General features: G+C 45.7%; 1 protein-coding gene across 3 annotated transcripts in view; it reads right to left on the bottom strand.

Moving 5' to 3' along the window:
* mwh (multiple wing hairs) overlaps positions 1-24,408 on the bottom strand; it is a 349,065-nt gene that overhangs the window by 260,727 nt on the left and 63,930 nt on the right. Inside the window, exons 1-2 of one of the 3 annotated variants that reach the window (XM_070523975.1) lie at positions 7,063-7,200; positions 3,514-4,496 (exon numbers count right to left, since the gene is read on the bottom strand). The exons of 1 other annotated variant lie outside the window; for it this stretch is intronic. In XM_070523975.1, coding sequence (XP_070380076.1) covers positions 3,514-3,655 — 142 coding nt within the window. In that variant the 5' untranslated portion in view covers positions 3,656-4,496; positions 7,063-7,200. Of the gene's footprint in view, positions 1-3,513; positions 5,196-7,062; positions 7,201-24,408 lie in introns of those variants that run through there. One more of the 3 variants, XM_070523974.1, reaches the window with a different exon arrangement.

Genomic DNA, 24,408 nt, shown 5'->3' with positions numbered 1-24,408 from the left:
CCGCGTTCTGTCTCTCGGGCTTTCCGGTCGCAATGCAGAGCTATGCTCCGCTCCCGCAAGTGTCATTTGTTAACGCGCACGAATCGCCGAGCGTTGCTTTGCCATTTAGAGAGCGCGGCGTTTATAAATGCGCGTCTTAATGATCCGGGAACGGGCGTGTCGTACCCGGAGAGAACCGGTGCGGACGGCGATCGGCGACCAGACGATGAACCTTTGTCGTCGTCTGCTACGAAGGCAAGCAGACGCCGGTGAACAAACTTGCCGTCGTTTGTCGCTTCGACAGTTCTATTTATATAGCGACACTTGTTATGTGTTCTCGGTTCGCTTGCTGGCGTCTGTCATAGCAGGTTCAGTGCACATGGATTCACACCAGCATGTGCTCCCACTATTAAGAGGATCACCAGAAGGTACTGACGGGCAAGCGCGACATCCAAAGATAATTACGAAGATTTCATGGTAGCATGTGTTTGATGGCAGCATAGGTTTCATAGAAGTTGTTTCAACTCAAAGAAAAAGTTGAACTCCAGTGATTCTAAAACACAAAGATCAGATCTCAAGCCTAAAATATTTTCTTTTATTACCGAAGCCATGCAATAAAAACGTGAAGCAACAAGCTTACAACTTCTCCAACTCGACACTGAAGCGATACATTAAACCTCTCTCGACAAGATGTACCAAAAAGCATACGGCACACAAATATGGAAACCCGGTTTCCAGTCTAAACGAAATAGTTTCTTGTTTACAAGCGTTTCTCAAAAGTACTTTCACAATTCACTGACAATATATATATATATATATATATATATATATATATATATATATATATATATATATATATATATATATATATATATATATATATATATATATACCTGTGTGTGCGGTGCTGCATTTAGTTTTTCAAGTAATGTGAATTCACCCAGCCCAGTTTGTCCTTATGAGGTCATGTCTTCCGTGCACGGTTGATGCGCCAGTTAATGCCGATTTCAGAACTTGACCTTTTTTTTATGACGAATACTTTTTTTTTCATTTCAAATACTTACACTCGCTCGAGGGCATTACAATAGTGGGGATAAGGAGCACAAAGATCGATTAGTTGCGCTGATTAAAAAAAAAAAGAAGATGCTGTGGTCCAAAAGGGAGCTCATAACACACAAAGCAAACTGTAAAGCAGCAAATTACAAGTACCACGCGCATGGCGCGGTGGAGGAAGAAATGTACTCGATGCTGCATGTATGCTTCACTAGTATATGGAATGGCACGGCGCTTGCGTTGAATGGAAAACACTTTTTCGTGTGCCTTAAAAAGTCATCAAAAATATATATAACAATTATTCATCAGTGATACGATGTATGCATAACGCTTCACATTGTTTGCCCTGAAAAATTCTTTCTGCTTCGTAATCTCTGTTGCTACATTGGTACTTGTACTGTTACGTATGTCTTGCATGGTACGTGCCTTGGAATTCTCAAGTATTAAGTGCATGCGAAAGCATTAGTTCTGTTTTTATTTATTCAGCTACGAGTTTGTAAACATTGCCTGCGGCGTGATTCTACTTCTTCAGCTGGATTGCTCTAACAGCAGGGCATTATTTGCACGAGAAGGCTAAATGCATATTCACCTAACTGTCAAATTTTCGTGAATTACCTTTTAGACCTATTGCTTTACGGCACACGATGCAGCTTACAAATTGAAGACGGTGAGCTGTCAAAACATTTCCGCTTGGATAAAAAAACATTCTGAGGACAATGCCAGTTGCCTGACATGAGTTTCCAAGCTTTGCGACAAGCTACATTGGCGTTCCAGTTATTTTTTGTTCTTCAGTGCACAAGATGACGTTTTCATATAAAAAGGAAGTGAAACAACAGTGCATTTCTACTGCGAATTTCACGGCCCTAATCTGCAAACAAGTGCTAGATTCAAGATTCGTTTTCAGCGGATGTGCCCTTAGCAGTCGCTGTCTTCAGTTCGTAAAACACGATATCTAGCCTAAAGTAATTAGTTAAAAAGTCGATAAGTTAAATTTTGTTAATTTGTTGGTACCTCATTTCTTTATTTATCGCGAAAGTAACATCCGCCTCTTCGAGTAATCGAGCTCAAGCAGATTAGCGCTAGATGCTGCAGTGAACTTGAAAAAAAAAAATTCCTGTGGATTCTAAAAAAGCAACCGGTATATTTTGACCTAAGAAAAAGATTAATTCATTCATTGTTTCTTTTTATAATTTTTCGCAACATTTGTGAGAAATGAAGTAATTGGAGGTCTCATGTATGAGCCTTCGCTCAAGAGCTCGTAGAATGTAACTTTTCTTTTTCTTAATGCGACGGATTTATTACCACTCCGTTCAGTGGTTGCCTACCGAGAACAGCTCGATTTTTTTTTTTTACGTATACATGAAATGGAAAGTGAGTGTCGACAGTAAACCTTATTTTCGGGCAAATAATGTGCTGCAAGAGCAGTGATGATCTAAGTGTTCATTTAAGCTTGACTCGTGCTGCCCACCTTTAATACGCGAAACATCATATTTAGTCTAGTTGATAAAGCAAATGTCCCATCAGAATGTGCTCGAAAATGATGGTGTTTTTAACTAAGGTGTTCGCGTTTTCGCGATCCATGTACGTCCTCCGTAATAATCTGCTGCATTGAGCTCGCGACTCGTTCCCCCTTCCCGAAACCGAAACTATGCTGGGAAAAACTTCTGCTGTAACTGTTCTGGCGAGTGGTAGCGAACCATATCTGCATTCTTAATGGGCGTTGAGTTATCGCGTACTCGGTATTCTGAAGACAGAGAACGTGTTTTTGTCTGTCCTCTTTTTGAGGAATGAAGCAACGTTAAGATGTAGAGCACACAGATGAAAAACTAACTGCGAATAAAAATTGGCGGTCGAGTGCCTGAGACAGATGGGCCGACGTTCCGATGGGTCGCCCTTTCTTTGTCAAAGATGCCTCGTTGTACTTGGGCATTAGTGTTGGTAATACGACGTCACGCGCTGTTGCTGCACGGTACTGACGGCAATATGCAAATTGAAATTGCCAGAGCTACCAACAAGACCACGTGACGTCTCTCCACAACCAAAAACTAGGACTCTCGGTGAATAACGAGGATTGTCCTTGGAAGCAACGTATCGACAAGGGGACTTGTCTCGATCAGGGCTGCAATCCTCGCAATAGTACGGATAGGTGGGCTAGTTGGTAATGCATTACTAGAAAACTTGCATTGCTAATACATCATTAGCGCGTGCGGTGCGTGTTACTTTTCTACGACCAGTGTCTTTCTCGCACTCTTAGTTTTGTAATGATGCGTGCAATCCTTGTTATTCACTTTAAGCCTTCAACTTCCCGCGAAATTTCCCGTGTTTGGACAAGCAAGCCAGGGATGACGAGATCCACCTTCTTCGACAAAACCAATTTTCTCATCACAACGCCGGGCCAGGGCGTATCCCATATTTGGCCTGACAGACTGGCCGTCTTCCTTCTGAATCAACATTAGAGTTATCTCCATGCATCTTACTCACCTGGGGCGATGCGTCTTCTGCCGGCCAGCCTCCTCCACCACAACGCCGTAGCAGACGAACTTGTGACGACGCGGCTCGTAGCAGACGACGAGTCGCGGGTCACACGATCTGACGAAAGCGGCGTCGTCAGCAGCACTTCCATATTTACGCACGTCACTCCGAGAAAACGGACGCGACGCACCAATCAGCGACCACTTGCCTGCACCGCAGCGAAAGCCTAATATCTGGCTCTTGGCAATCACCTTGACACGCTAAACCACTAGCCGTGGTTCAAAAGCCGGCCGAGATGTTCTTGCGTGATAACAGGAGCCGGGAACCAACGCCGAGTCTTCGGCAGAGCCCGTCGGAGACGAAGAAAGTATATTATCGCCTGGTCGGTGGTGCGAAGTCAGTTATCACATCCAGGCATGCACGTGATAGCAAATGAAACGTCCCTCGGTCGGTATCAGGGCCGATCGTGCCTCGGCTGGCGAAGGTGCAACTCGGATGGCGACACTTCCGGAAGCTTACCAGCCAGAAGCAAAAAAACTTGCCGTGTCGATTAATCGACGCAAATGCAGGACTCGTACATCGAGGAGGGAGCGCACAAACCCCGGATCTGTCACCAAAGCCGTCTGCTTGGGAAAAAAAGACTGTCCAGAAGGCGTTGGTCCTACTCCCACGAACGCAGTTCTTCTTCTGGAGTCCCTTTCGTCTGGTTCGCACGCGTACTGCACGGAGAGCAGATTCGTGCCGAGATAAAAAAAAGGCTTAGCGTGAAAAACATGCCCCGCGTCGCGCCCTCCTCACCCGCTGCAGACCCCAAGAAAGCACCCGGACGACGATCGGCGACGACATCGGCGGTTCGCCCCGAACCTCTTACTTCTTTCTTTTCCCCCTTTCGCTTGACTCCCGATACGCTCCAAGTCGAAATCCAGGGCAAGCCGGGCTTAGGGCAGGGCCGCGAGAGAGAGCCAGGAGCCGATCCGCGCGAAACAAGCGACCTGCGCACAACGGACGACGTTAGAACAATGACCAAAAAACGCAGGCAGGAGGAACTGGACACAGTTCGTTCGTCGCGGTTCTTCTGTTTTTCTGACTTTTCTTGCCGCCCTTTTTCTCTCGATTTCTAAACACGGCGCATTTTCTTTACGCGAATCCCGCGTTGCGTGCTTACTCAATACTCACGCACGCACACACACAAGCACGCCCTCTCGCGTTAGCACGCCCCTCTCTCGACTCACGACGCACCGTCGACGTCCTCTGCTACTGCACACTCACGTCTGGCATGCCTGCCTGCCCGCCCAGAAAGCGTCGTCTGTTCCCGCGGGTTCACGAGGGAAACGGTACCTTCTTTGGGAGATAAGAAAGCGAGCAGTGGGGCGTGTTCGACATTCAAATGTGGGGAAATGGCGCCACTGTGTATATATATATATACATAAACAGCGCTCAGCGAAGCCCAGGAAGGCAAGGGCGCGAGCAGAAGTCGCCATGCGCACGTGTTGCAGACGCGCATTACTCGTCAACGTCTGGCACTACGCCACACGGGTAACAACGTCAGGTTTCGGTGCCTCAAAAGAGCAAATAAAAGAGACGAATTGAGCGCGTATACACGAGTGAAGACAAAGAGAGGCGCACGATTCCGCATACGCAAAGATAGGCCCGCAGGTACACAATCACAGCCATAAGCGCGATGCATCACATTCGAGGGCCGCGCGCCGCGCCGTCTGCGTGTGGAGCGCTGTGGAAGGCCGCCATGATGATATGGCGCCGCGGCCCGTGACCGTCTGCTGCCGCGTATGGTAGCAGACGAAAAAAACTTCGCGCTCTGCTGCGCAAGCCGGCAACATGTTGCCGCGTATAAAGGTATACATACATGCTCCACGTGAGAAGGCGGAAAAGAAATGCGCCCCCGTACGCGCAGATTAAATGAGCGTATAAGATGGAACAATAAGGCGAAGCGACGGCAGTATATAGTATGTACAGCACTCCTCTTTTCTGAGGAGCCTACGGGTGCCGTGCGCGGAACGGAACGAAACGAAAAGAAAACAGAACGTAACCTCTACGCGAGAACACACACACACCGCGCGGGTGGCGCACGGAAGGCTAAACAAGTCGACGACGAGCTTATAGGAATTCAGCTATCGCGTGCTACCCAAATGGAAGGCAGAATAATGCGTACCAGCATGCATGTAGCCGACCAAGAGTGAGCTAGGCGTGGACTTTCGGCGAACAAAGGCACCGGCCAGGCGTAAGTCTAGGGAAGGGATACAGAAAAACGTTCGAGAGACGTGCCTGGTTCGAGATCGCGTATACGTTTGTGATGGAGATTGCCGAGAGGCGTGCGTTCGCGGTCGTATACTGTAGCGTATCAGGGTCGCAAGCAAGCGCGAATCTGAATGCGGTGCGTTGAATGAGAATGACAGACGCTTGATCGCCCTTAACGTGCGCACTTCAGGGTCGCTGCTCACTCGGTTAAGCGTGACGGCGTTCGGCGGGAAGCGTATATGCGGGCAAACGGTGCGTGCATTTAAGCGGCATCGCATACCGCCTCTGCAGTTTAACGTTTCCGCTAAACGTACAATTACTGCGGTTACAGAAACAAACTCCTTCGGCTGTGCTTCACGGTTACTGAGCAAAGCGTATGCGAATAAACGGCGCGTGGATTGGAGCGGTATATTGTGCAGTTTTAACGGTTCCGTTAAGCGTAGTTGTAAGGGTTGTAAAATCAAGTTACTTTACCCATACTATCATTTTTGGCCTACGTAGGTAACTGGCCGATCTAAAGACTGTCTTTCGTTCGTGACAAAAAAAAAATCATAAATACACATTGCGTGGTTTAATCGTGCATGGATTGGAGCAGTATAGTGAACGGTTCCGCTAAAACATACTGTGACAACGGTTTAAAAAACAAAGCAAACAAAAACAAGTTATCTCAACCATATTACCACACTTGCTTTAAGTAGATAACTCGCCGATGTCGTGGAAAAAAATAAAGCTTCTCGTTAGTAGCAGAGAGAAACCTATACTCGTAGTCTCTCAATACGTCATGCGACTGAAGGAATTAGCGCCTTGCTTTAAAACCCTGAATGCCCGATTTATTTTAGAGCCCCACGATTAAGACTGCGTGGTATCTCGAGCTTCTGGCTCTATGCACACAGCAATTTGATTGGTGTAAACTATAATGATTGCTATATTCATTCATTCATTCATTCATTCATTCATTCATTCATTCATTCATTCATTCATTCATTTATTCATTCATTCATGTACCCTAAAGGCCTGAGGGCACTACACGGGGGGGTCACACACATGAAATCAATACATAAGGCAAGGTATACACAAAGAAAAAATTAGCAGGAACGTATACAAACTGTCAGAACGACAAGATACTCATAACTAGAAGAGAAAACCGAACACTGAACCAACTATATATAGGGTGAACAGTGGTGTCAACAGAAGAATACACAATGGACAGCATAATAAATACAAGCAAGATGCCGAATGTCACATATTGATATAACTATCTGTGTAAAAAAAAACGAGACATGCACAGATGCGCGTTCATACCCCAAGAGACACCTGGGAGACCCTGCTGCGCAGCTCGGACTCTGAGCTCCAGCTCCGTCTCGTCCAACTGGCTGAAGAGGCTGCTGGGACCCAAGACCTCCCAGCCTGCATCTGAGGCGGCGGCACTCGCCCCCTGACCTGCGTGTCGGGGGGTGGGTAGATCACCTTTCCCGCTGGACATTACAGTTTATTCTATCTATCTACCACAAGATGACTATTCAATTTGTGAGTGAACTCCACCTGGTCAGTAATACAGGCAACGCCTCCTGGCAGTTTATTCCATCGATTAACAGTAAGGACACGAGGTCCAAGTAAACTGGAAGCTGCAGTGAGCGCCATACCGGGTGTTTCAGCGAACACTCAAAAATTTTTCAAAGTTGCCATCCTTGTACATGAGGTGATCTACTTGAAGAAGCGGATATTACTTGCACATACAAAAAATTTAAATGCATAATCCAGTAATTGACAAAATCCACTAATTAAGTTTTTAACCAATAATCTTATGGCACATATTGTAATTTGCGAATTCTAGCCGGGGAGTTCGCAAGGCGGATTCACTTGAAACTAATTCCCAGGATGACACCAGTTTCGAGATACTAATTCCCGAACTTTGCGGAGAAATGCACTGGCGTTCCAGTTACTTTTGTGTTCCAATGCACAAAGCAACGTTTTGTTGAGAAAGTAAGTGGAACGTCAGCGCATTCTTACCGCAATTTTGATGACGCATATCTCGTAAGCGGTGTCATCCACACAATTCCTTTCAAGTGAGAATGAACTCGAAGCAAAGGCAAGAGTTTGATGTAGTAGTTGTGCAGGTTTCTGCGGGGTCCACCTTGCGGGTTTCCGCAGAACTATTACGTAAAATCTTGCCTTTGCTTTGAGTTGTTGACCAATTTGACTTTTCCCTGCCACCTGCTAGCCGCCTGGTTAGGTGAGATGGTATACCGGCTGCCTCACAAAGGCGGTAGTCCCGGGTTAGTGTCCCGGACCAGGACGAATTTTTCTTCAACTGCGAGGCTTATCTTTCGAGGAACCCGCATGGGTTTCCTTTGTAGCAATCGCTACGAGCGGGTGGATGACTGATTTTCCTTTCAATAATTACTTCTCGCCACCTTGCGGGTTTACGCAGAACTATTACGTCAAAGTCTTGCCTTTGCTTCGAGTTGTAGACAAATTCGACTTTGCCCTGGCATCTGCTAGCCGCCTGGTTAGCTCAGATGGTAGAGTGGCTGCCCTGGAAAGGCGGTGGTCCCGGGTTCGAGTCCCGGACGAGGACGAAGTTTTCTTCAACTGCGAGGCTTTTCTTTCGAGGAACCCGCATGGGTTTCCTTTGTGTCAATTGCAACGAACGGGTGGATGTCTGACTTTCCCTTTATTAGAAATTCAGTTACTTCAATAACGCACTTGCGCTTGGCGTAGCGCCGACGAAAACGAGGACGCATGCTGTGCTAACGCTACCGCCACCTAGTGGCCACTCAGACAAAGACCCCGAACGACAGCTCGAAAAGGGCTTTGTCTTTCAATTTACGCGTTACAGGCTTATGTTATCTCCTATATTCGAATAACAATTCGGAGCTATCATGTCTGCAGCGCGTCTGTAAGTCGTACTGAACGCATTTTCTGACGGAGTTTAGTATTAAACATTCGATCAGTTCAATAATGCCGTTGCGCTTGGGCGTAGTGCCTAGGAGATTGAGGATGTCTACCGCACTTCCACAGACGTGGAACATGTTCGCAACATGTTCATGTTGCAACATGAACATGAACATGTTGCAACATGTTCGCTTTACATGCACTTTCACAGGTTGGCGGTGATGTTTTCTTTTTTTTTTAGTTTGGGCAGCAATCAATTTCTGATTTCTTGTTAAGTTGAGCCTCTAGTTTCTTTCTAAGTCATTTTAATCCTCACTGGTCACTTCATAACTGTGTGAAGCGCTATGTGAAGCCCTCCCATAGCGTTACGCGGAAATTTCATGACCAGATGAAAGGTATTGAAGAACCCTGCTATTGCTATAGTCACCCTATGTTCGTTGCTGATGTTTCTTCAGCCTCGACAAACTAATTGTGCATCTTTTGTTCGAATGCATCATATTGCGGCCCTCCATCTTTTAAAGTGAAGCTACTTTTTTCTCCTCGTGAGACATTGTTCATTATTTGTGCCCCACCCCTTATGCCATAACACACCTGATGAAGGGGCCTTTTGAGAAATGGACCGACCTAACCCCAATCGAGACAGCAAATTTGTCATCGACCCAAAGCGAGGCAATGCTTACTTCACGACTGGATGCTTTTGTGCAAGAGTGCTTTTCTCCACACGTTCTCTCGAGAACTGGTGAATCAGCGCAACAACCATACAGTTCTCCCGCTGTGTAGAATCAGTCGGAAGGGTCCGAACATTGCGTTGGTACTTCTCAGTGTACAGTGCGACGAGTGTTGTAATCCCTTTAAGTATTCGACCAAAAAGGTATATACGACGACTTCCAAATAGCTAATTCTCGAATCGAATACGAATACAAGAGCAATGGCCTTTACGATTCGCGTTCGAAATTTCGAATCCTCGCACACACCTACAGTTAAAAGGAACCTTTAGCTCGGGGCCTACTACAATTTTCCTATTCCAATACACGTAAAACGCGGAAATGCTTTCGTGAGACAACGCCTAGACCGGCTGGGGCATGACCTAGTGCATTGCAGTGTGTACCGGCAGGGCAAAGAACCAGTTGCTGTCCCAGCACGTCGTGTTGACATGCATTTTGTTGACGCTTGTTTGCAACTAGTTGTTTGCCTATCGGCATAAGGGACTACATTGCATTCTAAGAGAAAGAGGAGGAGAGAAAAAGAGAGAGGAAAAGACAGGAGGTTAGCCGGTGTATGTACCGGCTGGCTACCCTGTGCTGGGGAAAGGGTAAAAGGGAATAAAAGAGGGGTGGAAGCTAGGAGAGAATAAAGATGTAGAGTGAAAAAAAAAAACATGTACGCACTAACGCCATGCAATTCACTGCAACTTTCAGAGCCGGTCGCAAAATTCACAAGCGCTTAAGTATGGGAGCAGATAATTTAAGACCTCAAGTAATGAACCCTGTCCGGACCAGTGTCATAGGACTCTTTTTTTCCGTCAAGAGGCGAGCGTTAAATTTGTCAAGATCTGTCGCGAGCACATTTTTTGCCAAACTGTAACGATGCATTGTAAAAAGACCAGGTACTCAAACCAGCTAGTTTCGAGAGCATTTATTAATGCGTTCGCATATAGTAGTCAAAGTGGAAAAGTGTGTGAAGCCGGTGTCAGGGTAGAGGTGTATGTATGTATGTATGTATGTATGTATGTATGTATGTATGTATGTATGTATGTATGTATGTATGTATGTATGTATGTATGTATGTATGTATGTATGCATGCATGCATGCATGCATGCATGTATGTGTGTATGTATGTATGTATGTATGTATGTATGTATGTATGTATGTATGTATGTATGTATGTATGTATGTGTACTAATAGCAACCGACGGACCCCCGTCAGTTGCACTGCACCGTAAAAATGTTTACACCCTTAAGGGTGTTTTCTTCCAGTACGGGTAACACCCCTACGGTTAGGGTCTTACAAAAATTTATAGAGGACAACGGAGCTTCAACTAGATTTGCGAAGACAAAAGACGTAGTTGAAAACAATGTCATCATTCTGACAGCCTTGGGCGCACAGAAATGTCCCACAGGAGAATTTCCCAGGGATAGATGTGAAACTCTTCGGTCAGATATTTCTGTGCGCTCAAGGTTGTCAGAATGGTTACATCGTTTTCAACTACGTCTTTTGTCATCGAACGTCTAGTTAAGCTACGTTGTCATCCTCTATAAGCTTTTGTAAGGCCCTAACGGTAGGGGTTCTACCCGTGCCACAAGAAAGCACCGTTAAGGGTGTAAACATTTTTGCAGTGTAGGATCTTCGAAGAGGCAGGACGAGTGTCGAAACAGCTCCCGAACAACACTTAGCAATGTGGTGAATGCGTTTTAAACCGTGGATGCGTGACCTCAAAAAGGTGCGGCGAAGTGCTAACGCACTTCTCTCGCATTTAACGCTAATTCACCATTAAATTTTTCAGCCGAAAAAAGCCCAAACGCGACCAACTGCTGCAGAAATTTCAGGACGTCTCCACCCATCTTTCGTGTGTGTTGTTTCTGCGTGAGCATGATTTACATACACGGGTAACTTTCCTCTTTCTGCAGTGTCCGTTTACGATCGTGAACGAAAAATCTCTGCCTGCGGAAATAAGTTGCAACTAATGATTAAAAAATGCACATCGCGGGCTAAGTTATTCTTCGTTGTGACTGAACCCTAAAAACGTTACAGATGCTGCACATTTCATTTAGCGAGAAACTTCTCGCCCGACCAGAGCTGGTGTTGGCGTTACGTGGGATGGTGTGCCACTATAGCATCTCGAGAAACCATTTTGATTTTAAAATGCGTATGAAATTCCGGAACGCGCTAGGAATGACAGACTAGAGCGGTGGGGAATAGTCCCATCTTCGCTGCGTCCGAATCGCCCCCTTCGAGAATCCAACGAGCACGTGCTTTATCACATGGGGTCGATGCTCACGTGGTGGCTTTGCGCGGCTTTTAACACTTTCAATTGAACTGAATTCAAGTCAATTTTGAATTGCCGCGGGCCTTTTTTCTGTGGCGTAACCGGTGCGAGGCAGTTACTGCGGGACATTGTCGCCGCGCTCTGTTTATACTTCTGGGGAGGCTCTACTCTGAGCTGCTGTCGTTTCTGTCGGAGGAGTTCTTCTTCCTTGGGGAAGAAGAGTTCCCTACGACAGTGGTCATGCCGTTTCCTGTCGGTTGCTCGTGGACGCGTACGGCTTAATTTTCGACCAGCCTGGTTCTTGTAGCCCGGACATCAGAAGTGTTCATTGAATGCGCACAGAATGTGAGTGCCTGTAACTTCTGTGTGTGCGTGTTCTCTTATAAAGGGTCATTTTTGTATGTACACATCTCGTAGCATCGCTACAAAACTATGTAAAGTCATATCATCATTGTACATAACCATTGTGTACACTGTACATATCGAACATAATTTCCTGTATTGAGCCAATGTGTTTATGTGTAACTGTGCGTTTCCGTGGGTATATATTGTTATGTTAGTGAGTGTGGACTGGGACACTTCTTTCAAAAGGTGCCATGTATACGCGGCTTCGTACTTTGCATATGTTATCCTCCTGGTGGAATTGTGCTGTCATTGTGGCTCAGTGTTCGCTTCGTCTTTTGTTGAAATAAACTTTTTCCGAAATCCTGTTGAGGATTTTAATGAAACATTTTGCTTTTGCAGTGCTACCATTTCAACGATTTCGTCGCTAGATTTAACGATTTTCTTGGTTGGACAAACTTTTTTCTGAATAGCACCCGGCGACATTCTTTAGCGACCTTGAACTTAAGAGAGTTGCTTCAAAAATCTCCTCCTGGAGAGCACGAAATACGATCTACAAAGAATGGTACTGCAAGCAAATTTGTTGCTATTAGACAGAACCCATTCAGTATAAAAAAGATACTTGGCCCATGGCCAACTGCGAGCCTTCAAAGAAGAGCACTTCTTGCTCTGAAAAAGTTTTTAGAGGACACCAACATTTTGGGAAAATATTCAGTTTCAGATGATCCCAACACGCTAAATGAGTAACATAAATGTTGTTCGTGGTGCATAAATGATGTGCGTGGTTAACGCAACTTTTACGCAACATGTATAATTCTGTTCTGTACTTGCAGTGTATTACAGCGTTGTGTGTTTTGGCTGTTCAAAACATCTAACTTTATGTGTGTGCACTGAACTAATGCACAAAACTTTGCGACTCATGTACTGTTGGTGTGTATATTCTTCATTCATCCAATGTTCTAGCGAGTGTCATATTTTGTGTCGCTATTCCCCCTTTTAACGCAAATTTATTTCTTTGCCACGTGACAAGGAGTAGCCGGTGCCACCATAAAGGCGCCAACCTCTCCTAATATTCATTTCAATAAATAAAAAAGCGGCAAGACTAAGCGGGAATTCAGCGGCCTCTTTGTCCGAATATAGCGACGCACGCCAAACAATTATGGCAGCACTGTACGTTAGAAAGAGAAAGTTAAATTTCGGTGACTGTAGGAAACAAATATTGATTTAATGCAACAATTTTTTTAATGCTGCCTGAAATAAGTAGAGTAAGAAAAAATACAAGCACAAAGTTCAGAAATCCCCAACGATCGGCACCAAAAACACATATCGCAGTTTTGTCAAACGTACGTTAGAGAATTTCTAGCCGACAAATTCGATATATGGCCGCTTGCGTGAAGCTGTTGCAATGCTTACGAAGGCTTTGCAAAAGTGCTACTCGCCGATTGGCGGTATGTTGCAACAGCGGTCTATTAACCATCACTTTTGTCCACTACATATGTAATAAAAGGGTACAGTTTACATAATTGTTATCGTCTCTTATTGCTGAGTTACATATAGTAAATTTGATACTGGAGCTTTCTTTTAATTCTCGAATTTTAGTAGACGCAGGTTTTAGTAGGAATGGGAATAAAACAGACGAGACCTGAAGACAATGCTTGTTTAAATATAAATACAACGTAAGTAAAAAGAAATGACTCATTATAACGTGCAAAGAGCAAGCTGAAATACCGACTACGCATAGTGTAGAAAACATATGAACAGATATGCAGAGATAGGTACTAAGTGAGTACTTACTATAGACATATATGACATGCTTTTTACGGTGCCAAACTGAAATACCCACTAAGCACAGTGTAGAAAACACGTGAACAGATACGCAGAGATAGGTACTAAGTGAGTACTTAATATAGACATACATGACATGCTTTTTACGGTGCGAAGCTGAAATACCGACTATGCACAGTGTAGAAAACATGTGAACAGATACGCAGAGATAGGCACTAAGTGAGACACTTAATATAGACATATATGACATGCTTTTTACGGTGCGAATGAAATTTGTCGCCCGGCTTTCTTTCTCACTTACCCTCCGTTCTGTCGACGAATTCCTGCGTCTATAATTATAGACGCTCGATCGCGACGCCATTTAAACCTTTTTTTTATTTTTATTTGTTTCTCTCACACGACATGTATCGAGCTACTCACAGAGTCAATGTGCAGATAATTTATCTTTTAGTCATCGCGTAAATCTACAAAACTGTGACATGTTTAGGCTTGCAGCGCAGCTCAGAACGAGCAAAAAAGGAAGGTGGAAGGGGTGATGAAAAAGGAACAGAGAAGAGAGTGAGTGCTAACTTCCAACTCACGGTTTATTTCGTGACTCAGAAGGCTACCTATACACTCAGCGTACCACGTCACATGAAGAGACAACAACACAAAACCAAGCAACAAAACCAAAAGGATCATATTCACTCAGCCTGTGGCGGCAGTCCGAGATACGCCAACATGCCAATAGATACGCCGTTCCTTTTCATTACTCCCTCCACCTTCCTATTTCTCTCGTTCTCAGCTGGGCTACAAGCCCTAAAAAAGTAGTCATGACATGCCACCTTGCCCACACTGCTACACTTTTGACCTACAAAACTGTACACGAGTCCCTGCTGCAAACACTCGATTAATAAAAAAAGAAAGAGAGAGAGAGAGCTTCCGCATGGTCGCGCAGTCGTCGAGGCAGCAAAGACGGTACGCGTGGTCATGCGTCATGGCGGACGACGTTCAGGTATCGAGAAAAAGCTACGCACTCTCCGATAAGTTGCCTTTCGACGCCCGGTCATATTCGGCGCTATGGCGGATCAACGCCGTGTGTAGGCGCAGAACGATTTCCTCGTTTAAACCGTCGCCGGGTATACGGCGGCAACCCGAAATGTGGGCGTACGGAAGCAACCGAGATGTCGTGTGTGTGTGTGTGTGTGTGTGCAAGATACGAGACGGCTGGATTTGGTTCTCGGAGGTGGGAACGTTGTACGCTATAGGACGCGACGAGGCGTCCTACTACAGCAACGCTGTTAACAGGAAGTTTCGGCCGGGGTGCTCCAATCTAAATATCCATGTATACGTGTTGAGAAATCGTTCGTCGTGGCAACTATGCGGCGAATATGATTAGAGTTCTTGTACTCGAAAGATAGAGCCTGGAGAGTATAGGAAGCCGATTATCCTACTTAGGCTGCCAGTAGGTTTATTTTTTATTTCTCGAAAATCGCGAAACTGATCACAAGAAGAAAAAGACACGCTCAGGTATCAGGTTTACAACTCTGCAACTCGGCAATAAATATCTACATCATGTTTTCGTAAACTGCCCCCCAACATGTCATCTAGGCGGCCAAAATTTGCACATAGTTACACTTCTGAAATACTCCAAGCAATGTGTGAGTAGGAGTATGCGAAACCCTCATATACCTTGAAACAATCGGTAAATTCACAAATCAAATTTGTCCTCTACAGATGCTCCAACAGATGCCGTCTACGAATTGGGCATGGGCAGGACATGTAATGAGGAGGCAAGATAACCGATGGTCATTAAGAGGAAGCTTTAGCTCGGGCCCAACTCCGACACGGCCTATTCAAATACATGTAAAAACGCAAAAACGTTTTTCTGAGATAACCCTGGACCGATTTTGATGAAATTTGTTGCATTTGAGAGAGTAAGATAAATTCTAGTGACTGTTGGAAGCAGAATTATGATTAAGGGCTTGAATTTTGTTAGAAAGATTTTCAAAAATTCAGAAGTTTGAAAAAAATAGAAGCATGAAGTTTACAAACTAATAGCTCTGCACCAAGAACAGATATCGCGGTTCTGTAAACAGCATCCATTAGATCATTCAAAGCGGACAAATATTATATGTCATGTTACATCTTACGTGAATTTGTTACATTGTTTACGAGGGTTCTGCAAAAGTTGTAATTACATACTATTACATTTTTTGAGGTTCATGTGTAACATATCAATTTTGTCCGCTTTAGATGTGCTATCAGATACAATTCACAGAATTGCGATATCATTTTTTCTTGTTGAGTTACAGAGTTGTAAACTTGATAGTTTCGTTTTCTGAAAATTTGCAATTTTTGTCAATTTTTTATAAAATATTGACGGCCTAACTCAAAAATTCGAAACCAACAGTCACTAGATTTTAAGTTTTTCTTTCAAATGCAGCAAACCTAGTCAAATTTAGTGCAGTGGTTGCCGAGAAAAACGAATTCTCCTTTTACATGTATTTAGATAGGAGCACCAGAGCTAAAGCTTCCTCTTAAGGGTTACGGACTAGATTCCAATGGGAGGGAAGCGTAGCAGGGGGCGGCAGAAAGTTAGGTGGGCGGATGAGATTAAGAAATTTGCAGGGACGGCATGGCCACAATTAGTACATGACCGGGGTTGTTGGAGAAGTATGGGAGAGGCCTTTGCCCTACAATGGGCGTACCAGGCTGATGATGATGATGATGATGTTTCGGGAGAAACTTTACGGATTTACATACTTCGCGCTTCAATTTATTTTCTTTTTATTGCGAACAGCATTCTTCGTACTGCGAGACCGGTTTTTTTTCCGGCTATCTATAGCTGTCCCTTCAAGAACGTGGGATAGCGATTCCGAAGCTCGTGCAGTCTAACGTGCGGGCCACCGCTCACGTTGGTAAGGTGTGTGTGCCACTGGTCGTGCGAGTGGCACACACAAGCGGCACCTCGCTCGGCAGAAGATTCGCGGTGCAAGCCCTCCCGGAACGTACAGCAGACAACTTTACCAAAGCCCCTTAAACTTCGTATAGTAGCGCCACGCTTTGAAGAATGCCGCCGCCGCGTCGCTATTGGCCTAATAGCATCACGTGGGTCCTCGCGCCGTGCTTCAGCGCCATTTTCGCTCGGGAAGCGTCTATGGAGTGGCGAGGAGCGCGTGTTGGCGCCGTCGCTACGCTCGAGCGGTGTAGGCGGCGCCACGGTCGAGGAGGGAGCGTGAAAGAGAGGAGAAACGAGGAAGAGTGAAGGCGGAGGAGGAGAGTGTCGCTAATTTGCGAAGTTTAAGGGGCGTTAAAGTTTACATATGAGGAGCGCCGCCAACAGAATCGCGGGCGTCGCACTTCGGTGCTCCTTGAGACGAGACCGACGGAACACCGTAGGCAATTCTCGGCGCACATTAAATGATGAGGTAGTAGCGATACAAAACTATCAATGGCACTATCCATACTATCGATCTCTGAGTCACTATGCAACTATCTATAGAACAAAAGCTACCGATAGTAACATCGGCGCACTATTGATATCTATACTATAGTACTGTCGATACTACCGTAGGTAGCGCGCTATCAATGATGAGAACTGAGTTGACGTACCGCATGTAAAAACGCTGCGCCACAAACTTAGAGGTGTTTCAGTGTTCCAGAAATGCACGAACTTGGCGTTACTGATGTTCCGTAATCGCAAAAATTTCTTGTAGCGTCAATAGCGACAAGTTGACTATAAATAGCGCTGTCAATAGCGAACTATATACGGTAATACTACTGCTAGTTTTTGTTACACTATCGATAGTTTCACGGCTAAATATGGCAATACCATTAATAGTGCTATCAATAGCAACGGTATCGATAGTCTTTCACACACTGTCGATAGGCTTAGACGACTGCTCACTTCACCGAAAGTTTTTGCATCAATGCGAGATGCTCTTGGCTTGACGTTAATTCCGTGCCGTCCAGACCAGTGCTGTGGTATTCTCGGCTGATCACTTTCGGAGATAAGCTCTCCCTTTCGCGAGATGTTGAGCGACAAGTTCGTGGCGCAGTGCCGAGCGCACCGTCTACACTCTAAGGACAGTTTACACCCTTTGGCTTGCCCCTTCTGCCACACAATAATCGTTATCGGCCTTGATGCGTTTCCTTTCTTTAACGCTGCGAGCCCGGAACTTTCCAGTAACGAACGGCACGCGCGTTATCAGAAGGGGCACTCCAAAGGGTGTAAACTGTTCTATGCTGATAACGCGCGTGCCGTTCGTTACTGGAAAGTTCCGGGCTCGCAGCGTTAAAGAAAGGAAACGCATCAAGGCAGATGACGATCATCGTTGTGTGGTAGAAGGGGCAAGCCAAATGGTGTAAACTGTTCTTAGAGCGTATGGCTCAATGCAGGAAGCGCTACAACCCTGCGCGCCGCGCTCGCGCCTATAAACACGTGTCCGTTAATTTCACCCCCCCCCCACCACTACGCGCGCAGGCCTCTCCTGAGCACTCGATACTGTGACAGCACGGCGGCGCCGGCGCCGCCATGTAAATGCTATCGCCGTAACGCATCGGCATATTTCGAGGTCTGTATGGTGCAGGAAATGAAAGCTCTCGACAAATTCCTCGTGGTTCTTTTATTTCCTTACCTCTTGAATGTTCCTTAATTGGGAAAATGTGATGGGGCTTCGGCGAGCAGCTCAAGCTATTTCTTTTAATTTTTTTTCCACCGGCCATTTCTGTTTCTTTCTCTTTCCGTGTGTTTCTGTATTTGTTCGTCTATTTGTTTTGTTTTGGCTCGCTCCTTCGTTCAAGCGTTTCTATCTTATTCCAAAATACCGGGGGGGGGGGGGAGGGGGAGAGGGGAGCGCGGAAGTCGTGAAAGCGCAAACGGCGGTCGCGAATTTCCGCCCTCGCCCGCGATACGCTCGGTTTTAAGTTCCCCGAACGAAGTGCCGAAACGATCTGGGCGAGCCCCATTCGATGGAAAGTTTATTGAGCAAAAGCCGTCGGTATAAAGAGACGAGGCTATAATTCTGCGGCAGCGACAAGTGGTACACCTATATAAGAGCCACCGCGGCCAAATGTCAACCCCCTTCATTTTTTTTTCTTTCCTGGAAAGGACGCAGCGAGGCGGCGATAAAACGACGAACCGGGGCGACGGGGACGATAGGATCTCGCTGTCCAGCGTGAAGATCGCCTTCCTTTCTTTTTTCTTTTTTTCCGGGACGGTGAAGCCTTCGTAACGGCCACTGTTGACTCTGACGGAAAAGTGCTATAGCCACGGGCGAGCGCAACTTATACCAAAAGGCGTTTCACACTCGGTTCCTTTTCCTGGCCAAGTTCACTTCGTGATTAACACCCCGGCATGTGCGAGCGGGGGCGGGGGGGGGGGGGGAGGGCTGCCTTCGAGAAAAAGTATTTTAGCAACACACAGACGTTCTGCGACGACAGCTATTAAAAGGCAGGCTTTAATTAGCTCCGGATCGATCAACTCCGACTCCCCAATTCAGACGGGTGTAAAATGTAGGAATACTCGCATTATACTCCATTTCATACGTAGACTCCTAAAACGGTTGCACCCTTCGGGGTGTATATTTGTCCCACAGCAATAATCTTCATCTGCCTTGCTTGCGTTTCCTTTCTTGAAAATGCTGGGCTCGCTACTTTCCTGCCGGGAATGCTATGTCATGCTGATAACGCGCATGCTGTTTGTTCCTGGGAAGTACCGGGCCCGCCGCGTTAAAGAAAGGAAATGTGGACAAGACAGATGACGATTGTTGTTGTGGCAAAAGGGTGTAACTTTGCTTAAGAGTGTGCTCGACTACTAGTTGCGAAAAACATTTTTGTATTATGAGATCAAATAAAATGCTTCTTGTCCAGTTCTATCTAATCTTTAGAAAAAATAACTAATTACCCTTGACATTATAACTCATTAATAGGATAATAACTAATTAAGGGTAATAACTCACTACCCCTGGAAACGACGCAGGCGGTCGAAAGGTTTCGTCTTACCCGCCGTGGTTGCTCAGTGGCTATGGTGTTGGGCTTCTGAGCACGAGGTCGCGGGATCGAATTCCGGCCACGGCGGCCGCATTTCGATGGGGGCGAAAACACCCGTGTACTTAGATTTAGGTGCACGTTAAAGAACCCGACGTGGTCTAAACTTCCGGAGTCCCTCACTACGGCGTGCCTCATAATCAGAAAGTGGTTTTGGCGCATAAAATTCCATAAAAAAAGCTAAAAAAAAAGGTTTCGTCTTCGCTCGACTGCACTTCGCCCACGCCTTCGCGTTTCAGCAATAGCGTAGTGCCTGCCGCGCTGGTTTTGCTGGCTCGCGAAAACTCCCGAAAACTGCAAGTAGGAGAGAATTCAACTTCCATGTGATGTCGCGGTATTCCCGAACGGTCTACGCCACTTGACCAAAAAGCGGATGCAGCGGCGAATCCGGTCTCTGCTCGGTGCCGCCGTCTGTCGGGCGCCGTTTTACTTGCAGACGGCAGCAAAGGGTCGTGGTGTCTGCAACGCCACCACTCCCCCGGTCGGGTGGCGGGAGATTTGAATTTCGGAAAAGGTATTCGGTCCCTTCAGGTGCAATTTTCTCACAAGCTAAGCCTGTTCTTGCAAAGAAACAAGCACTGCGAGGTTTCTGGAATGGTATTTAAAGAATTTACGTCAACCTAGAGTCTGCCTTTAGGGCCGCTTTAAGAGTGTAGGTGCGAGGCTGAGGATAGATAACCTCCGAACCGATTTAAATCAAATTTGTTGCATCTCCATAGATTTCAGACCTCGTAGTTTACACGAACATTACTTTCGAAATAACTGAAGCGTTAAGTTTGCAAATCCGCAAATATGCGACGATATCTGATATCGCAGTTCTGTGAACGGGATCTACTTGGAGCATCTGAAGCGGACAAATTTGACACGTGTGTTTAGTTTCTGCACATAAATTAGTGACATATATTAAAGAGGTTCTAAAGTAGATCGATTTTGTCTGTCTTGGGTGCCCCCGATGCGTCAATTAGTAGGTAAAATTTATAGGATCATGATATAGTGCTCCAATAGCGAATCTGAGTTGTAAATGTGTTTTCTTTTTCTTTATTTTGCGCCTTGTAACGATTTTCGTTATGAAATTGCCGGAATAAACGAAGAAAACCTGCTACATACAGTGAGTGGATTAAACTTCTCCTTGTTTAATTGGAACAAACGTTATCAAGTAGGTGCCAAGCTAAATCATTTCTCCGTTTTTACATACGTACTTAGACAGAAGCCCATGAAGTACAAACCATGCTCTTAAACCTACAAAGTCCAACGTATCATTTTTGGTACGCTGAATTTGGTGCCTGGAAACTTCGAAACCCGATGTACACGGTGGTCCGTTAAGAAACACGCGAGCACGTGACCTGTGCATGCTCTGGATGGATGGATGTTATGAGCGTACCCTTCGAAACGGGGCGGTGGGTTGCGCCAGCAAGCATTTGCTATTATACTGCCTAATGTCCTATCTAGGTTAAAAAAGAACAAACGCACGATGAATTCCCACAGTCAATTTTTCTTACCCCCTATTGTGAACTTTGTTTTTGTACGTCTCCGTTTTTTTTTTTTGTCGTTTCCCTACTTATCTTCCACCAATCTTCCAATCACCTCATACTAACCTCTACTGCGGACATGTTTACCTTTCCCCCGCTCTAGTTGAACCAAAGGGCTTCAAGGAGTCCAGTGGTGCCTAAATCGACCACTGGGCAGATATCTTACCATTCTAATAAAACATGCTCTATCGTTTGCCTAGCTTTACCGCAACAAGCACATGCTTGTTCTTCGTTCATATATATATTTATATATATATCGCTTTATAGGAGCGTGTTCTAGGTAGGCATCTTGATCTCGCTTCGAAAAGCAACGAGCTGCCCTTTGAGTTATCGTACATTGTTTCTTTCCTGGTTTAGTTTTTTCCTCTTAAGTAGTTACTCATCTTACCGCTTGACGTTCTTTGATCCGGTGTTGCTCACCTTACAGGCCGCGTACTTGCTGGTAAGCTGCTTAGTTCTTTTCCTCCACTGTGAATCAATCTTATTCCTGTACAAATGCCTGAACACTCTCCCAGCCCATTAACTTTCTTCCAGGTTCCTCAGTCGTTCTTAATAATCATTTTTACTGTGAACTTCCCTCACTTCAAAATTTTTCCGGCCCATCTCACCCTGAACAGCTTCATTTGCAGTCTTCCCGTGTGCGCCCAATGCGAGGCGACCCACTGACCTTTGATTGCGATCGAGTCGTGATTGTACCCCTGATTTCAAGCAAACAACCGCATTTCCAAATGTAAGTCCTGGAACCATTACACATTTCAACGTACCCCGGAGCACCTTGTACCTATTAAATCCCCATAGCGCTCTGAGCTTCATTATGGCTGCATTTCGCTTCCCCTTTACTGTTATTGCTTTTTCCTGTTTCTATATATCTACTGTCTTCGTTTATCCATATGCCAAGATATTTATATTAATTTACCCGAGGTATTTTCTGGCCGTGTATTGCCACTGTCCACTGTTTTTCTTCACACGTGACACAATGCGCTCCATAGCTATTCGTGGGGTCATATAAGAATGCCTTATGTTACCGAGATTTTATTATGATTATATGTATTGAATACCGAAAGGTATTAAGAATAATTAAGCTATTCGTGGGGTCATATAAGAATGCCTTATGTTACCGAGATTTTATTATGATTATATGTATTGAATACCGAAAGGTATTAAGAATTAAGCTTAATAAAAGACTGATACGGTTAATTACGATGAAATTACTCAAGCGTAATGGTTATTTGAGGTTAAGAATAACTATGCTAATTAAAATTAATTTAGGTTACTGTATTTAGCGTATTCAATAGCAATTACGGTTAAATCAATGTAACATCATCAATATACATGAAGGGTTCTTGACGTTATTCGACCTAATCGATTTATTAACTGATCAATTGATTATGCAGACACCTCCATAATATGGTTCATTCAGCGTAATTATTAATCAAATTGACTACCTGAGAAAAACCTAGATTCGCCGTCATACGAATAATTAAGCCAACGAATTCATTAGGCTTAATTACCACCGTCAAAGTTTGACTAGAGTGCATCGCTCCCTCCTAAATCGCTCCGAATTAAGTGAGGTTTATTTACGCAACGCGGGAAAGTCGGAGCTGCGTGCTGCAAGAAATAGGCTGAAGCACCTAATAACAATACCGCGCACATTTGGCACTTCCACGTTTCCAGCGCGGTCGCCAACCTAGCGCGGTCTGCTAGAAGAGGACGCTGCGCCACAGGCCTCTCCCCTTGCGCATCCCTCTAGTGGGGGAGGGAGTCAAGCTTTTTTTCTTTATTGCGATAGCGACGTCGACACTCCAGGCGCACCAAGGTTCCGTACGAGGGAAAGCATAGAGTTTCTCACTATAACACCTAGAGGGTAATCTGGCGCCACCGTCTATGGGAGTTTCTTAAGGGGGCACCGTGCCGTCATGGGAATGACGGTATATGTGTCTGCGAGGCTCGTGTTGGCTGGTGTTGTAAGAGGCTTCGTCTAAAACGTGGATATGGCTACGCAAATAACGCGTTCTCAAAGTAATATCTTCATAAAATGTTTCCATTCACGCATATTCTTTACTCACCCACGATGCATGACCAAGCGAAGAAAAGCAAGAACCGACGACCGACTGTTTCAAAGCAAGCGCGAATCTTGTCGACTGTCCTCCAACTTCAGCGGCCCGCTGATACGTTTTACGTAACATGTAGTCGTACACACAATAACAAGTTCTCACAGTTAAACAAAACATGCTTTCGCGTAATAATAAAGCTAAAACCGCTTTTCACGTGCTGTTCTAGTAGAAAATGAATCAATGTGACAGACGGAACGGTACTTGCCAAGCGCGTCTTCAAGGTGTCCTGTCTCTACGAGAACGATGCCGATCCGAATCCACAATATACCGGCATTCCCATGCATACCACAGCGCAGCAGCGCCAAATTTCCCTCTAGGTGATGTGGTGAGAAACTCTATGAGGGAAAGCGTGCGAGGGCGAGCAGGCGAACGCGGTTCAATCACGCGTGCGCGAGCGAGAAACGCCGCCCAGATGCGTGCCCTCTCCTGTGGCAAGGGAGACGGGGGAAGGGCAGGCAAGGGAGGAGGGGCGTTCTTTTCCGGCGGCTGCTACGCTGCCTCGATGTCCTCCTCGCCCTCCGCTCCGTACAGAGTGGAGACAACCGCGGCATCTACTACGTCATTGGCAACGCGAATCGCGGACGCCGTAGGGACGCGTTGCCGGCGCTGGTGTGTCTTGAAAGCGATCTGCGATTTGGCCAAAGTGCGCGCGCCCACGCGGACCTCATCTGCAAAGCGATCTGCGATGTTTGCAGAGTGCGCGTAGTGCCGGTCGCTTTGTGTGCGCTGTGCTTTCGGTGTTTCGTCCGCGTTGAAGCGACAGATGCACAGAGGTCAATTGGCTCGTGGCTGCTGTCGCGATTACTAACTCCAGCGTTCTCACACAGTTTCCGCTAACATCGAGCGACGTGTGTTCATGTTTACCTGTGCGCACGTGACACCGTGCTGGTTAATTTAGTTTAAACACGTTAGCCAACTGGTTGGTTTGAATCCATAACACAATGTGTAAGCGCGACTGAACAAGGA

Source organism: Dermacentor albipictus, chromosome 8 (assembly GCF_038994185.2).
Source record: "Dermacentor albipictus isolate Rhodes 1998 colony chromosome 8, USDA_Dalb.pri_finalv2, whole genome shotgun sequence".
NCBI lineage: Eukaryota > Metazoa > Arthropoda > Arachnida > Ixodida > Ixodidae > Dermacentor > Dermacentor albipictus.
The sequence above is the reverse complement of the archived record's forward strand: the minus strand, read 5'-3'. Positions and strand labels throughout refer to the sequence as shown.